We start from the raw sequence: 17,968 nt of genomic DNA, 5'->3' as shown, positions 1-17,968 counted from the left end.
TGGAATGTTTGAAAGTAAAAGAATAAAATTATGACTGTGTTTTAAAAAGATGACATTTAGCAGAGTGATGGATATATTGGAGAGGAAAGGGCCCAGGGATGGTGAGGCCAGTTAGATACTTTGAGTATTCCATGTGCGAGGTAATCAGAGAATGAGCCATGATTGGAGGTGGGAAAGCTGGGGGTGTTGGTTCTTCATTAGTTTTGGGGCTTATCTGTTTCATTTATTAGCAGTGGAGACAATGACCCTACTCTGAATACCTTTGACATTTTCTTAGGGTTGCTAAATTTAGGAAATAAAAATTCAGGATGGCCACTTATATTTGAGTTTCAAGTAAAAAAGGAATAACTTGATAGTATAGGTTTGCCTTAAATATAGCACGGACATACTTATGCTAAAAAATTGTACTTTTTTAAAATCTGAAATTCAAATTTAACTGGCTGTCTTGTATGTTGTCTTGTAACCTCACACTAAATGGAATTCTTTGATACTTTTTGAAAGTATTTTGTGAGCTTTTACTATTTTGTTTCAGATTTTGATGAATGTCACTCTAATCCCTGTCGGAATGGAGCCACTTGTGTTGATGGTTTTAACACATTCAGGTGCCTCTGCCTTCCAAGTTATGTTGGTGCACTTTGTGAACAAGGTAAGAGTTATTGCAACATTTGTGTGATGAACATTATTGATGTTTTTTAGCAATTTTGGCCTCAATGCATATTCTTTCCTGCAGTGGAAATTCACATTTCCTTAGGTTTCCTTATTCATGGATAGTTCAAAATGTCTGAGTCATAGTGTTGACTTGATTATGGTTGTTTAGCTGATAGACTGGAATTGCAGGCAGGCACACTGAGCTGAATTTAAAGACATCCAGCCAATAGAAGGAATATTGTCATATGTATTTTTCTTGGGGACAAGCTAAGCACTGACTTTACTGTGGCTCGTGTATGAAGGAGTACTGAATTCAATGCTAGCTGTTTTTATTTTCTTCTTCTAAGCACTTGAGACTCAATGGACTTATTTTTCATAGTCAATCATATCTGGAGAATGAGTTGATATAGTTGTTAGAATACATTTGCCTTGGCACATGCTAAGTAGAAGATATTGTGAATCTGCTCACCAGGAAATTTTCCTACTAAAGAAAGGTTGACTTTTTCTGAATGAAAGAAAGCCCTATGTTCACGATGGCTTGAATCTCATGATCCCTGTAATTTGCATTTTATGGCCAACCTGAGAGTATATTTTGGGTGGTTAATGGGAGCATTTCTTGGTCCATCAATAAGAAACAGATTGCGTGCTAAGCACACTCAGCTTTGGAATGTCGATTTCCTCTACTTAAACTCGTACAGTGGTTTGGCTTTGATAAAAGTGTTCAGTGCCAAACTTCCATTCCACCAGACAAACTGAAAATGCATTAGACACTCAGGCACATTGGTCTGGTCCCACATTCTGCTTCATGGTGTTAATCTGGACGTCACTGCAATGAATGCAAATCCAAAAGGAGCATGTATTGAATTGCCATTCCAAGTGGATGGATGATGGCTACATTTTTAGGTGTTGGTTTTTTCTTTTTTTATTGCATAGGGTGAATCTGTTTGTTTTAGGTTTTGAATATAAAGATAGACCAAGCAAGATCCTCTTCTTAAAGTAGAAACATTAGAAAGATGGCATTTGTTGAAGAAAACAAAAGCCTGAGACAGTTGAGACATTGCAATATGTTAAACATGATTCTGGCTTCTGTTAGTTCCAAGTACAAGAAGCAATTCAAAAAATCATTTGTTCAACATGGCACCTACTGTCTTCCAGGCACCGTTCTGGGCATTGGAGATAGAAATACGAACAAAACAAAGTCCCTGATCCTGGTGACTTAGCATAACTCTTGGCAGAGAAGAAAATGTAATACTTTACAGACTATCAAATGCATCCTGGAACATTTCATTTGGTTGGCGTGGCATTTCTATGCATTAAATGGGCTAGAAATTAAGGCTCAGAGAAAAAAAAGTGATGTGTTTAATGTCACACAGCTAGTAAATCATACAGTGGGAAAAGTGAACCTAAATGGCTTAACTCTACAGCCCAAGTTTCTCTGAATATCTTCACACTTCTACAGTAACTCTCAAAGATAAACCCTGTATTTATATGTTTATCTGATGGATTGAGTAGTAACAGATTTTTGGAAGGGACTTTGGTGCTGTTGACCTTTCCTCTTTCTTTTCAAAAGAATATTGAAAGTAAAAATTGTTAATTAATTTTATTTCTGGTGCCACCTAACTTTCAGGTACTTTCTATTTTATTTTCAAGCAAGTTTGATTTTCATGCACATTCTTTGCTGAGAAACATCGATCCCAGTCTGTTTATGCAGTGCAGCTGTGCTCCTGTGATTTATTGCCAGGATACTGAAAGATTTTTTTCTCCTCTTTTCAGGTTGCCTAAGAACAAATGTTTTCTTCATTAACAGCAATTTTGTTGTCTAAACAATTTTCTATCCAAAGTTCGGTGATGACCGTGTCAGTGTTCCTTCAGCTGACATTTTCTGTTCTCTGCACTAGTAACTTCCCAAGTCACAGTTACTCTGAAATGGGGGACACATTTTGGTGCAATAATTACAGATACACAATCTAGAAAAGGCTATTGGAACAGTAGAGAGGCAGTTCTGGCTGCACAAACTGCCCTGGCCAAAGTCAGTGATACAGCTTGCGAAGTGAGAAGCATAGAGGATGGGCACTTTCTTAGGACTTGACAGCTATATGTCAGAGATGTTGAAAACATTACCTGTACAGCATCAAAAGAATACATTTTTGGTGAAATTGTTTGTGATAGTTTCACCTTCTATGTTCCAGGAGCTGTGCACACTACAATCTGGGTTTGTATTGTAATCTATCGAAACAACCTATTTTTTTGTAACCTCTTTAAAACCTGTAGGAGTTTTAAAGCATAAGATGTCTTTCCATACATTGAATGATTTTTAGGAAAATGTCATCCACAAGGGTTGCCTTTTAATAAATAAAAAGAGTTTCACATAATTTTTAGGTAAGGTTGAGAAAACAAATAGACTATTTCTATGAATAATATCTCCTATCAGAATAGCATCCTGGGAGACGCAGCTTGACACATTATCCTTCATTACATATTTGTTGAATTCACGAATAATAAAATTTAAGTGGCCAGGCATGGTGGCTCACGTCTGTAATCCCAGCACTTTGGGAGGCCAAGGCGGGTGGATCACCTGAGGTCAGAAGTTCGAGACCAGCCTGGCCAACATGGCAAAACCCCATCTCTACTAAAAGTACAAAAATTAGCCGGGTGTGGTGGTGAGCACCTGTAATCTCAGCTAATCAGGAAGCAGAGGCAGGAGAATAGCTTGAACCTGGGAGGCAGAGGTTGCAGTGAGCAGAGGTCATGCCACCACACTCCGCCTGGGTGACAAGAGCGAGACTCCATCTTAAAAAAAAAAAAAAAAAAAAAATGTAAGTGAATCAATGTGGATAGTTGGCTTTATTTTTTTTACACAAAAACTAGATATATTTATAATCATTGGGAAGCTATGATTTAGATAGTACAAATAAATACATTCTCCCAGTTTGGTTTTAACAGAAACTCTGCCTCTGTTTATTGGACCTGTGTTCTGATAGGAACGTATGCATCTGCTAACTGAGACTGGCATTGTTAGTAGTGACGTCGTCACTCATCTACATTTTGTGATCATCTGGGTTTTCTTGTTTAGGAGGAAAAATTCTTAATGATAAACTATTTAGAAGACAAAAAGGGCTGGGTGCGATAGCTCACGCCTGTAATCCCAGCACTCTGGGAGGCCAAGGCAGGTGGATCACCTGAGGTCAGGTGTTCAAGACCAGCCTGGGCAACATGGTGAAACACCGTCTCCACCAAAAAATACAAAAATTAGCCAGGCATGGTGGTGCATGCCTGTAGTCCCAGCTTCTAGGGAGGCTGAGGCAGGAGACTCGTTTGAACCCGGGAGGCGGAGGTTGCAGTGAGCCAAGATCATGCCACTGCACCCCAGCCTGGGTGACAAAGCAAGACTTCATCACACACACATACACACACAAAAGACAAAAAAGGGGAAACCAAACTAAAACCAATTGGGGTAATAGCAGATAAGAAAGGGTATGTAGAAAAGTTTTTTCTGATGTATTATTCAAGAGGTTAAGATCCTCCAGAATTGTACATGGTGTATCTTAAGTTAAATGATAATGTCCATGGTTAAGGAAAGTTATATGCCATTACAAATCACATTATTTACATTGGCATAAGAATGTTCTAAAAAAATGTTTGATTCTCCTCCTCTGTAAACTAATACCCTCATATAGGAAGAGCTGTGTTCTTCCTACCCCTCTCACCTTACCTCTAAATTCTTACAAATGAACTTCCCCAAAGTGAAAACACTACATCCAAGTAGCCAAAATTTGCTTCATTTTGAGGCACTGAGTGCTACTTTTATACCAAACCATCTAGCTGTGTCTTGAGTCCTTTCCTATGAGACTTGGTGATCTCCAAACAACACTTTAATAAACGCAAAACTTCCAGTGCACATTACTCAAAAGAATTAGTCAGCTGGCTGCAACTAAACAACAGGCCTGATAGACTAAACTGAAATAAATACTGCGCTCAGATAAGCTGCATCTGTTGTGTGAGTATGGTTTTAATCACTGAAGCCAGGAAAGAAATGAAATCTTTCAGAATTCATACTTTCCCACGGTTATAGAAAGAGGAGTACCAGGAATGAGAGTCAAGAGACAATCCGAGTTTCAATCTGGCCACCAAAACTAACATATAAAGCAAACATTAATTTAGTACAGTCGTGTTTTCTTCTATTAAACAGCATATTTGGGTGGGGGGGAGATACTTATTAGGTCCCCTGGAAGGTTTTCTTGGTGCCTGAAATTCTATCAACTTTGCAGTTTTGTTAGTTTTTATATGCAACAACTTCAATATAATTGTGGGGTGTATTTTGTGAAAGTCAAAATTATTTCTACTGATTATGGTTTAATATATAGTGTAACCCCACCTGTGGATGAGTGATTCTGTGGGAAGACTGCCAGTGAAGAATACAGTTGCTGTGAACAAGGCTACTTTCCTGTGGAATTATGTAAAAATTGGCAACCTAGAAAGTGTAGCTGATACTGCCAGTGTAAAATTTAGATATATTTGAAAAATATTTCATCTCACTGGAATATCAGTTATAGTGTGCTTATTGTGAAACACACACACACACACACACACACACACACACACACATATGTATATGACCTGGTGGAATAGGGGAATGAGTTAAATAATTTAGTTTGTTTTATTTTTAATAAACTTAAAATCTTGATGCATTTTCATTGGGCGTTACCTATCTTACCTTTCTTTTTAGGAAGAAGGCATACAGCTCTAGTTATATCCCAAAAGGTACCTATTCATAACGGATTTTTTTCTCTTTGTCAGTTTCCTATGACAAGAGCCTGTGACTTCTCAGATATCTCTTTGGGAAGTGGGAGAGGACTACTTCCAGAACCTTTGAAGTTGTTATGCAAATAGGGCATTCGTAATCCTATTAGCCGGAATTCTTATCTATCACTTGAATGAGTCTCTTAGAAAAGTTGTGTTGGTAAGGAATTAGCCCCAGTTGCTTCACAAGTAAGCCAGCCAACACTATAGCCGCCCAAGAGATTTTGGCTGGCCCCTCTTCCAGTTTTCTCTGGCTTTAATCAAGGAAGTTGCTGTTAGATGCTGCCTTTGCAGTCCAAAGATGTACAGCCATCCACTTCGCACGAATCAATTGGGCTAACTTTATAATAATTTCTTTGTCATCATGACCAAATTTTATGAATCAGTTACTTCAGGGACATTGCACAGATACTGGCTTGGGTATCCTATTAACACTTGGATCAGAGTGCCAAGTTTGAATGATGTGTGTGTGTTTAATAAGCTCCTGCCTGTTTCTTCTCAGACACCGAGACATGTGACTATGGCTGGCACAAATTCCAAGGGCAGTGCTACAAATACTTTGCCCATCGACGCACATGGGATGCAGCTGAACGGGAATGCCGTCTGCAGGGTGCCCATCTCACAAGCATCCTGTCTCACGAAGAACAAATGTTTGTTAATCGTATGTACCAAATAGACATGAGTTTCCGGGAACTTCACTCTCATCACTCTCTTAGTTTTGTCTGTGTGCAAGTGAAAAGAAGTAGCTTTTTCAATCATAATACAACTTATCAAATCCCTCATCTGTGGGTTACTTAAAATCATCTCGCCTAAGTCCCCCATTTTGGGAAACATTCAACTATAATATATGTAGGCATTGGTTAGTCGGCCGGCAGTAATGGTTGAAACACTTGCTATAGGTTGAATCATAAGAAATTGCTATTTGATCATTTTTAAATTTACAAAAACAGCCAATTCTTATGGCTCAATAGAATTCTTACTGTGGTTATACTTTCATAGTCTCTATTTTGAATATTTATATGCCTGTCTAAAATTACAGTTACTTTCAGTTATTTTTGTCCTGCTAATTAAAATTGAATTGTTAATAATAGTACCCTAATCTTACCTTTTGGGCATATTGATTCTCATTCAAGTTTCTAAATATTTTAAACTGTGGAAAGTGAGCTCCATCCTAAGAACTTGAATAGGTGGAGATTGAAAGCTAATGAAACTTAATATCAGAGCTGTTTAATAACTCCTTCAACTGCAGCAAAAAGGAGGGCAAATGGTTTTCATGTAGCAATATGTAGAAATTTGTTGCTCATAAAGCATTTTTTTAGGAGATAGTATCTCACGATATTGTCCAGGCTTGTCTTGAACTACTGGCCTCAAGTAATCCTCCCACCTCTGCTTCCCAAAGTGCTGGGATTATAGGCCTAAGCCACCATTCCCAGCCTCATGAAGCATTGTTTGATGTTCTATTAAATATTTTCTCATGATGCCTACTATCTTTTAGAAGTTTGTTAATTTGTAATCTGGATAGAGGTTCATCTAACTTTACTGTGTGATATCCTTGCCAGTGACTCACCTTGTGGTAAAAGTAAATATTTTTGAGGATAAATTTGTAGAACTGTCTAGGTGTTCACTAATTAAAATGCTTTGAAAAAAAACACATGGCTTCCAAAATGAGGGTAGCATGGATAAGATCTGGCACATTTCATTGGGCCACTGAATTTTTGCCAATGGCATCGCTTAACAACAACAACAGAAAAATAGAACGTTTCTATCATGATTGAGGATGGAAAAAAAATTAATTATAGTAAATTGCTAGGGAAATTATTGTCTATGTCATACTTTAATGCTTTACAGTGTTTGCACATTAACTTCTTCATTTAAAGCACATTGGGCAGAAGAGCAAAAGATAGACTAGGAGAGATTTTTATGAGCAACTAAATAAACATGATTCATCCTGAAAATAATTTTCTTTGATATATTTTCATCCATATATGGAAAAGTAGTACCAATATCTGTGTGGTTTCCTATCCCTTAGGTGTGGGCCATGATTATCAGTGGATAGGCCTCAATGACAAGATGTTTGAGCATGACTTCCGCTGGACTGATGGCAGCACACTGGTAAGATGTCCTTGAAAATGATATCAAGTTCTACCTTCTGGAAATTTGGTACTGTGCACTGATTGCACATTACAGAGGGTGCATTAGACTGGAGACAAGTGACTTGTTCAAGGTCACTCAGTGAAACAGGGAAGGGTTAGAAGAGTTCCAAGCTAACTGATCCAACATCCAGTTCTCTCTTCAATGGTTGTGATTCTCTTTAAAAGAGGAGTGTACTAGATTTCCATCAAACCAGAAAACCAGACAATTAGTAGAATTACCTTGGGTCTGTCTTTCAGATGGTTATCTTTGCTTTTTCTAGCTTCAGAGCAAGAAGAGAAGAATAAATGTAGTAGAAAAGTCCTTTTAAAAAAATACCGTTCCCTCTTAAAAATGGCATTGGAAATCTGCTATAAGGCATGGCACATTTCCAAGCAAAAATATGCATTTATTTTTATCTTAAAGAAGATTGTTGATATGATCTTATGAATCTCTGCTGACTAATTACGTATTTCAACTGGTTTTCTATATTTTGAAGAAAGAAGTGACTTGGAAATGCTGGCCACAACTTTGAGAAGGCTATAATAGGTTCTTAGAACAGGTGAAGCTGTTTTGAGTCACTTCTACTAAACTCAAATAAATCTAATTTTTTAGAAAGCATTCAAATGTGATTGGCTATACTAGTGGTACTCAGTGCTGGCTGTTCATTAGAATCACCTGGAATATGTAATTAAAAACTGGTGCTTAGGCCTTATCCCAGGTCCATTACAGCAAAACCTCTAGCCGCTGTATTTTCTCAGTGTTCCACAGGCGATTCTGAAATGCAAAGTTGGGATCCACTGGGCTAGATAGTAAGTGTAAATTAAATTCTAAATTAGAAACAAAGTGTAAAAAATTGAAGATAATTTTAAAGGCCTTTTTGTGTGTGAATTACTTAGGTACTTCAATTTCATTCATTATCTGCCACTTGTTTGGATTTAATGAGTTTGGCAAAATATAAGGTTCATTCTAAAACAGATGCCAAAGTAATCTCTGCTTTTGGAAGTTCTGCTGTGTCTTAAGGGAAGCTGCTCCGTCATGGACACACTACTCACTTTATCTATGTGTTAGCCACTGTATTAAGCCCTTGCATATGTTTATTCCCCACAATAACTGTTACAAGAGGCATTGGGTTTTCCTTCACCTGTTTGACAGGTGAAGAAAGGGAAGGTCAGTTAGACTGAGCTATTTGCCTGGAATCACAAAGCTGTTAACTGATGAAGCCAGAATTTGAACTTAGGCTTGTCTCCAAAGCCACAGTTTCATCTGACCAGTACCTTCTTGGCTTTAAAAAGAGTATATCCTTTATTAAATTTTTGCTTCGAGCAACCCAAAATAAGACTTGAGTTTCTCTCTCTGTCACCACTGTTTATGTTTAATCAACACTGTTTCACTGTTTGTCATTGAAGTTCTTAAGTAGGTTCTTTGGCAAGATGTGAGAAAAATAGGGAAAAGTAGATTGTTCTTAAAATATGTTCCCAGTAAACTATAGGAAACACAACCTTAGAATCAGTAGTCTCAGTTTCTTCTATTAATAATTGTCCTGGCTGGATGTATTGGATGTGTATTTGCAATTGTTGCCTCTTTATGTTTTCATTTTGCTGTACTTAGGGGGATAATACTGGTCCATTCCATTAATAGCGATTGGTATGGCATGAATCTTTACATTACATTCATTTTAACTGAAGATAATTTTGTTCTTATTAATTTCTAAGTGAACATATGATTGAGATTATTTCTATATATTATAAACTGTTTTTTATAATTTTATTAATGTATATCATACAGTGTATACATTTAATGAGTTTTCCTTGTTAAATGTGTACTTCATTCTCATGGAATACATTGGGTTTTAGGGTGCCACTATTACGCCTACCTCCCACAAATTTCCCTTATTTATAGCCCAGTGAAAAGTGCAGGGTTTTGTGAGCCCCCATTATGTATACAGAAGCTGACTTGCCCAGGACTCAGCTGGCCATTTCTATCTAGTTACTACTTACTTGTGCTTTGCAGATGCAGCCCATAACTTATCCCAAAGTGTACCTATTGTCTGGGTTCCTGTAGATTCCAGCCCTGAGCCTAGAATAGCTGCATTTGACCAGGTGGAGTGTATGAAAAATCTCTTTTGCCTACACATTGACCTGACTGAACCAAGTCCCGTCTATTTCTAATCTGTCATTGGTTACACAGATTTGATGTGTGTGTTTTTATTCTTAGCATGTATGTGTGTTACTAGATGTTTATTCTGGTCTCTCCCTTAGCAGTTCACATCTTTCAAGAAGTGATTCTTTTTCCTGCTTTTTATTTTTCATGGTGTCTGAGATAAAGTGTTATCCTTTATTCCTGTGTGCTTGGTTAAAGAGACTTCATATTGGTCTATATCTGGCAGCTATGTGGGTTCTGTAGAATATCTTAGGAAATTTATCTTCCCTGCCAAGTGCCATACAGGTGAGCTTGATTCATCATATGTCATTATTCCTCTATGCCAAAGCAAGGCAACTCAACTAGTTTTTGTCTGTGGCCATTAATTTTTAATGTAGGTACACAAATACTCTGAAAACATAACAGTTACCATTTCCATAGTCTAGAATGGTCCTAAACGTGGTAAATTAGTGAGCATTGCACCTTGTCAAAAAAGAAATATTGATTTTCCTCTGAAATTTTCCTCTGAAACTTCCAGAGGAAGATAACATAAGCTAATATAGATAATTATACAACGTAAACAAGAACCTTACTCTTAATTCGTTGGCACTTTCACTTGAAATGTAAGGATTATGGAGAATGCACCGAGGGCCTCAGTTTGAAGAAGACACGTGATGAAATGTATTAACAAGCAAAGTTTATCAAAGAAATGACACAAGTAAATCCAGAAAAAAACTCTGACAGACCCTTGGTTTCTTCTTAATTCACTCTTTGTGTAAAATAGAAGTGTGCTAAGGAGTGTCCCTTAACTTTGAACATTCTGGAACAGAACAGACCATCTGTCCTAGAGCCTGTCTCCCTCGCATTCGACTGATCTCCTGCCCACTTTCTTGCTTTTGTAACCACCCTTTCCTCTATCCTTTTCCTCTCTGACACAGCCTAGGTGTCCCTTAAACTCCTTTGTAGTTTTTTCTACAGTCACCATCCCCTTAACGGATTCCATATGTGTGCAGGCCTTTGAATAAAATCATTCTGCTTTGTTTCGCTGTTTACTCCAAGGTTTTTGCTTTTAAAAATATCCCTAACAGTGAAGTCTTGGTCACAGGGAGCGGTATCTGCTTATACGTGGAATGGTGTTAACTTGACTGTGTGCAATTTTAAGGACTTTGTTTATGTTTTGGAGTGATTTCTCTCCTCTTCCACACCCTCTCTCCCTCCATTTTTTTCTTTGAAAGATTTATTAGAGCTTCTCCGTCTTGGTTGGTAGAACAGTATTAAAACAAAAAGAACCTTTCATATTTACCTTAAAGTATCTTTTGATATTTAGCCTTACAGTCCAATAAGAACAGACAAGTTTATATTAGGTCTCGATTTCAACGATCCTTTTTACTGAAATAATTAAACTTTGCTTTCAATAAACTTGCAGTATAAATGTATCATATTTAATGTTATTATGCTATACAGCTAGACTAATTCAACTAATATACTAAATTAATGATGTTGTTTGGCTAAATGATCTAAATTGCCCTTATTCTTGAGATTCTGATAGATTCATTCCACATTACTGGCCGCTATAATAGAATGTTGTTATCATTGATAAAATGCCAAATTCTTATTTCTGTTATATTTTAAAAATCTATTAATTTTTTTATTTGGGGTGTTTGCCCAATAAATTTCACAAAAGTGAATTCATGAAGAAAATTGTGTCTAGCCTTATCCTTGTGATTTATATTAAGATTATTTTCTTTTAATACATTTCAGTTTTTACTTTGTCACTTGGCTGTCTCCTAACCCAGTTACTCTTTAACTTGACTATTGTAAACTTGAGGATTGCTCTCTATAGCAAAATGCACCTACTGCTTTATTGGAAACTCTAACAAATAACTTCACTAATGAATTGCTTTGCTTGTCACCCAAGTAATATCTTCAAAGACACTCAGTTAAACCATCCAAGTTAAATATACATTAAAGCTGGCAAACTTAAACAAACTTTTCTTATCTAGCTTATATACTATTAGCTGACTTATAAGTTCTTTCTTAAACCAACTGTTAAATGAATGACTAGTCAGAGTGTTTTCCTTCAAATCTGTTTTCCAGTGCTAATGACCTTTCCCTTCCCTGGCTATGAACTCTTCTTGCTCCCTTAAACTTCTTCAGTGTCTGCTCATTGCCTTCAGTATCAAATTTTAATTATTAGTACGGCAGACAAAGCCAATCCATTCCGCCTGCCACTTCCTAAGCGATAGCACCTCAAAAATACTCTCAGTTCCTGAGTAAGCCATGGGTTCTCACTCCTGGGGGGCTTTGCCTGTACTGGCCCTAGTGTTCAGCATATTCTCACATCTTGTCCTAATTTCATCTCACAAATAGTCAAATACCCTGCATAGCCAAGGGTCTCCTTCCAGGAAGCCTTCCTTGCTGGGTATAACTCAGAGCTCCTCTTCTGTGCTCCCACATCTTTTCTCTCCTCTTCCCATCTTAACTCAGGCCCCTGTGAAATTGACTTGCTGACACTGAGCCTTCTGAGATAGGAATTAACTTTCATCTCTGTTTTTTCAGCACCTAGCAGAGTAGTTGACATAGAATAAATATTTAATAAATATTTGAATGAACAAATGATAATCAGTATACACACATTGCTCAGCCAACTCTACCTTTTGAATCCTGAAATGAACACATTATGTCTTTTGGCTGAATCTCTTTGCGACATTTTTGTTTACCTAAATTAAAGATTTTATTTAAAGTTGTACCAGTATGAAAAACATCAAAACATAATAGATGGGTTTTATGGTGAAAAGGCCAAAAAAAAAAAAAAAGATATTCTTTAAAAATAGAAGTATATAGTCGAACATAGTGCATCTTATAAATGTATCAACCCAAAGGAAAACAAGTGTTTTTACTAGAAATGATGACAATTTTGTCCATGGTTGTCCTAGAAACAACTTTGCAATAAACTTTGGGAATTAAAAATGGAAAGTAAACTTTCAAACTCTGCCACCCCTGCAGGTTTGAGTTATATCAGGGCTGGTTTTCCATGAAACTTTAAGAAACCAACAATTACTCAAAACTTTGGAGGAGGATTTTTTTTTCCAGATAGGCACATATTCCGTAGGTATACTTTCTGAAGAAAAAAGAGTTTTAGAAACCTTATTATTTATATCCAAAATGGAGTGAAACAAAGAAAAGGAAATATCACTCCCAAATGTTATCAGCTCATTTTACTTTTTATAGATGCTTTGGCTAAGAATGGTTTGGTTGCATAAGATGGGATAGGGCTTCATTTGTAAATCCACTATCTGAGGCTGTTTATTCAAGTGCAGAGGAAGCCAGACAGGCAGGGAACGTTATGGAATCATTTATATTTATCTATCAGTATACCTCCTGGCAAAATGATTTCACAACACTGTTTTCAACTAAGGACTATAGTGTCTATGGGACAGCCCAATTAAAGAGCTATCAGAAACTCTTACATGCCTTCATCGTACTCTCTTGTCTGATAAACCTCTCCAACAAGTGGTTTAAAATCAAACTGTGGAGCTCAGACATTTAAAGCTGTCATATTGCTTCCTTCTCTCTTGGACCCTCTGGAGTAAGATTCTCATGAGGGGATTCTCTGGGCTCCACATGGCTCCTTACTTGCCTTTCTTCAATGATTCCCCCCAGCGCCATCAAAGCTGACCCCTCCCCACTGGACACTGGTGTCTTCAGTGGATCAGATGCACTTACTTCAAAGGGAACCATCACTTTAGATGGCCATGTGTAGAGGTGAGGACTGAATAAAACTGACATTGCCATTCCATTTTTAGAATATTGAGGAGCTTTTGGAAGATTTAGTTTGTTCTGCAGAAAAAGCCCTGACTTTATTGCTAAACATTTTAAAAATCATTTTCTGCATCCCCTTCACTTTTTTTACTTCTGTCATCTCTATGTTGTCAGGACTCAAATGTCACCCCCCATGAGGCTGCTGGCTTCCCTGCTTCCTGGGAAGTTGTCACAGCTTCCTTCTTTTCACTTTCCATTCCACAGTTGGGAGAAAACAGAGAGACTTTCTCCTCCATTTGTCCAAATGTGGTCAGGAAGTTCTAGAACAAATTACTAAATCACAGATTCATAAATATCTTATTTTCTAGTTCTAACCAACTCATCTTGCTATGGCAGTTATGATATAAACTAAAAAAAACCTAATTGATAGGATAATTAGTACAATTAATTGTACAATTAATCTTCATAACTTAAATTCTTCTTAAAAATATTTCTGGAAGATAACTCAATTTTGCAGTTTGTTTTTCATTTTGGTAAGCATAGTTCAGCTTTGGCAACTTAACACCTACAATTTCCAACACCCGCTTGTCCCCCTTCACCAGTTGATTCGAGTTGATGCACAAGAATAGCTAGATGTGTGGATTTGACTCTAAATCCAGAGGCCCCTTCTTCTTTCATAAATAAACACATCAGTCTGTCAAGCAAAGTATTGTGAGAAAAGCCAACTTTGAAAAAGATAGAAACAATAAAGAAATAGCCCTTAACCTAGGAAGAGACACTTAAAAGGGGCAGAAAAAAGGGAGTAACAAATCACAGACCATAAACCATTATTCTTTTCCTGCAGCAATGTATCATTATTACCCTTTCATAAACACAAACGTTCCTAGTCCCCTTCCTCTTCCAGATGTCTTGGACATTGTAAAGAGAATATGGAGTATTAACTAATTCCGGTGCTTTCTAAGCTTGTTTGTAGATTTCTGCTCGTTTGAAAGAATTTCACATGATTTGGCAGAAAAACAATGCAAAACAGAATCTCCACAACAAAAATTTAAATTTTCCTTTTCCCACCTGAAAATCTTAGAAGACTTTCTATACAATGTTTGCGGATGGATGTGTGTCAGCTGTGGTGTGACTTTAGCTCTAAGTCAAATACCATTTCTCTGTGAACAAGTCACACTGCATATCAACATTAATTTAATTACATTAAACTTCACAGTCTTTATTGTGTTAAGCCAAAAGCCAAGGAAAACATATGCTCATTTCTCATCCTTTAACACATTACTCGTGAGTGGAAGAATTCTCAGATTCCTTTCTGCAAAAGACTACTGAGTTCTTAATGAAAATTTCGACTTGTGTTGTAGTTTAATTTAATTTGGAATCAAGAACTGATTCTTCCGATTCTAAATATGAGATATTGTGAGTCATAGAGTAGTCCTAGAACACAACCCTACTCTCTGCCTTGTCTTTCAGTTCAGACAACAAGTGGTGGGTTGAACAGCTGTAAGAACCATATTTACTCACTACTGGAAAATCGTTTTATAATTGACAAGATTATTATAAAGAATAAGAAAAGGAGATTTAGTGCAGTAGCATCTCACAGATGCTTTTCCAACAGTCTTCTATGCAACCTTAAAATCACGTGCAGATATTTAAATCTAATTGCTAATTAGTTTAAGGCAATGCATAACCATGGAAAAGGCCAAAAAAAAAATGTTGAATGAGTTTTGGCAGTCTCTCCTTACATTTGGATCGTTAGCGCTTCATGACTGGAGACCTGTGCAAACAAGCTTGGGGTAAAGGAGCCTACTGGCACCATTCATTCTATGGATTAAATGCAAGTTGCTCTGTGGGTCTCTGCCTGAGGCCCCCTCTCTGACAGTGGTCTCACAGTGCGAGTAACTCACATCCTTCTGAAAATGCGTTGATAATTACTGCTTTGTAGGGCAGTGAGCTCACACTATTACACAAGATTAGTGCTGTTCTCAAGAGCTGGCCAGATTGTCTTTCCCGCACAGAGGTTTGCCAGCTAGGAAAATAATGGGCATATTGCCACTTTAACAACTATCAGGAGACCCCAAGTTAGTTTTTCTTCCCTTCAGCATATTCATGTTTGTAGGATCCAACTCCAGGCTGCCAGCATAGGGTAGTGACACCAAAACAAACGGCTCTTTCTCCTTTAAAACAAAGCTGCTCTTTTCTTTTCAGTTGTCGGTCAGCGAATTACCCTGTTCAACTAAAAGACAGCAGCAAAACCATAACCTCCCTTAAAATATAAATAAATAAGGACCCAGACTAGACTAACCTTAAGCGAGTACAAGGATCAGAAGAAGGTTTATCTTTACCTTGCAGGGAAGTCATTTGCCCCTAACAAACAAGACAAACTTAAATGCCCACTCCCCCTCCAGACTGCAAACAAATGTCTATTGTGTACGCCAGCCATCTAGGGATAAAAAAGTCATTTTAAAGTTACCAAATGTTTTGATTTCTGTAATAAGTAGTCTTCAGAGCCTCTTTTCAGATAACCATTTGACCTGTGTTCTGAAAGGCTGGTGCTAACCCCAAGTGGTTATTCTGTTTGTTATTTAATGAAAAGATGGTTTCTTATCGGCGTATGTTTAAAACAGGTACCTGTCCTCTTGGGAAAGTGTTTTCTATTTGGAATTTGCTTTCCTACTTCGGCGGTTATCTGCTTGCCCTTGGCATCCAGTGTGTTTGGATTGAATTTTGTAGCTCTGGGAGTACGGCAGTGGCCCAGGTGATGAAAAGAGTTTGCACACAAAGAAGTCAGCTCTTACTGCAGGTGTCACGTTTTCATAGCTAATCTAGACAAATTGTTACTGAAAAACAAACTAACTGTGATTCACACTGCAGACATTGCATTTGTGTGCTTGGGTGTTGATCTATGATCTGACCTGTCCTAAGGATTTTAGGTGGATGTTACACATTTGGCTTTGGTTCTGATGCAATTTCACCATTGATGTAAATCACCTGATAATTTTAAAAGACAGAATGGAAAAGAATCAACTGCTGTAGGTGAACATTTTAGTCAGAAAGAAAATCCAGATTATAGATAGAATGGACTTCAACAGAATAGAATGCAGTCAGGTTGGTAAATACTGGTTCACTGAGGTCTGTCTGCTTGCAAAGTGTTCTCTTTGTGTTTTCACTCACCAAACTGAAAGAACATATCCCAATCTTTTTTTTTTTTTTTTTTTTTTTTTTTTTTTTTTTTTTTTTTTTGCTACATGGAGTACATAACCACGATTTGGGGGGACATATTCTAAGTTCTCTTTTGTTAAGTGGTGTAGCTGTTAATTCATAATATAAGAATAGATACATATCACCACCTAGTGGTCGTATTGTATTTTGTGTTTCAAACGGCATTCGCCGAACTCCACCCAGATACACACAGGAATAATACTATCTGTAAATCAAGTTCCTGTAGCTTTGAGTAGTTTCTAAATTCTAGTATAAATTGCATGATACTGTGATCCTGAAAGTTATATGTGAAATGAGAGGATTTTTCAAACGCAGCATGAAACTAACACATGTAGTGCTTAGGAAAATCCTAGCAACTAAGGCATATATTAGGACTTATCTGTCCAGTGTTTTCACTTTATACACAATAGTAGAACCCTCGAGAAAGTTTTCCTTGGCCAGTTTCCTTGGGAGGTGAACCGAGAGGGCTTTTTCAGGGTTTTTATAAATGAATTTTTTGTTTTTTTTTACTGTGAATTAATTAGCACTGTTTGGAGCAAAAGAGAGTAAGTGAAGAGCAGTGACTGAACCGTTCAAGAGAAAAACTTCCAAATCATAATTTGAAGTTCAGTAAGTTCTCCTGACAATTAAAATAATATATTGTGAATGGCTTGACTAGACACATGTCAAGAATGGTTTTTCCCAAAGGGGTGTGCTTAGCAAAACCCATAAAATCTGTACAACATCATCTTTAGTTGGTCATTCAAGGTAATCTAAACTATGGCGAATTTTAAAAAACAAAAGGTGACTGCATCTAAGCTGAAAAATTGTAGATAATATATGGATAGATAGAGAGTTGGAAAGTAGGCCCTTGGCAGTTACAGAGTCAAGATTTGCAGTTTCAGTTATACATGAGATCCTGAAGGTCTGCAGTATGAAAACATTTGTGCTTTTTACTCAGGCACAAATTTGAACTGTACCCAATGACTGGCTAGTGTGTAAAAACTCTCGGTGAGCTCTCAAGTCTGTCTATTGGACAGCTCAGTTTTCCCATTGCAAGAAGTAGGTTGCTGTCTACTCTGCTGACCATTTTGGTTGTTCTCTACTGTATTTATGGCAGGAAATTATCTGCTACACAGATGTGTGTTAATAGAAGCATTACCAAGTCTTAGGTCTTAGGCACTACTTTAATGCCAAGAAGTACTGTATGTGTACTGTCTCTTATACACATCTAGATGTGTATAAGAGACAGCTGGAGACCTGTGCAAACAAGCTTGGGGTAAAGGAG

General features: G+C 37.3%; 1 protein-coding gene across 4 annotated transcripts in view; it reads left to right on the top strand.

Annotated features, from left to right (window-relative positions):
• VCAN (versican) overlaps positions 1 to 17,968 on the top strand; it is a 119,853-nt gene that overhangs the window by 84,120 nt on the left and 17,765 nt on the right. For all 4 annotated transcript variants that reach the window (XM_011996463.1, XM_011996461.1, XM_011996462.1 and 1 more), the window contains 3 exons: positions 533 to 646; positions 5,951 to 6,109; positions 7,478 to 7,560. In XM_011996463.1, coding sequence (XP_011851853.1) covers positions 533 to 646; positions 5,951 to 6,109; positions 7,478 to 7,560 — 356 coding nt within the window. The remainder of the gene's footprint in view (positions 1 to 532; positions 647 to 5,950; positions 6,110 to 7,477; positions 7,561 to 17,968) is intronic.

This window comes from Mandrillus leucophaeus, unplaced genomic scaffold (genome assembly GCF_000951045.1).
Source record: "Mandrillus leucophaeus isolate KB7577 unplaced genomic scaffold, Mleu.le_1.0 Scaffold515, whole genome shotgun sequence".
NCBI classification, from domain to species: domain Eukaryota; kingdom Metazoa; phylum Chordata; class Mammalia; order Primates; family Cercopithecidae; genus Mandrillus; species Mandrillus leucophaeus.
Note: the sequence above shows the minus strand (reverse complement) of the source record. Positions and strands in the feature narration are given on the sequence as shown.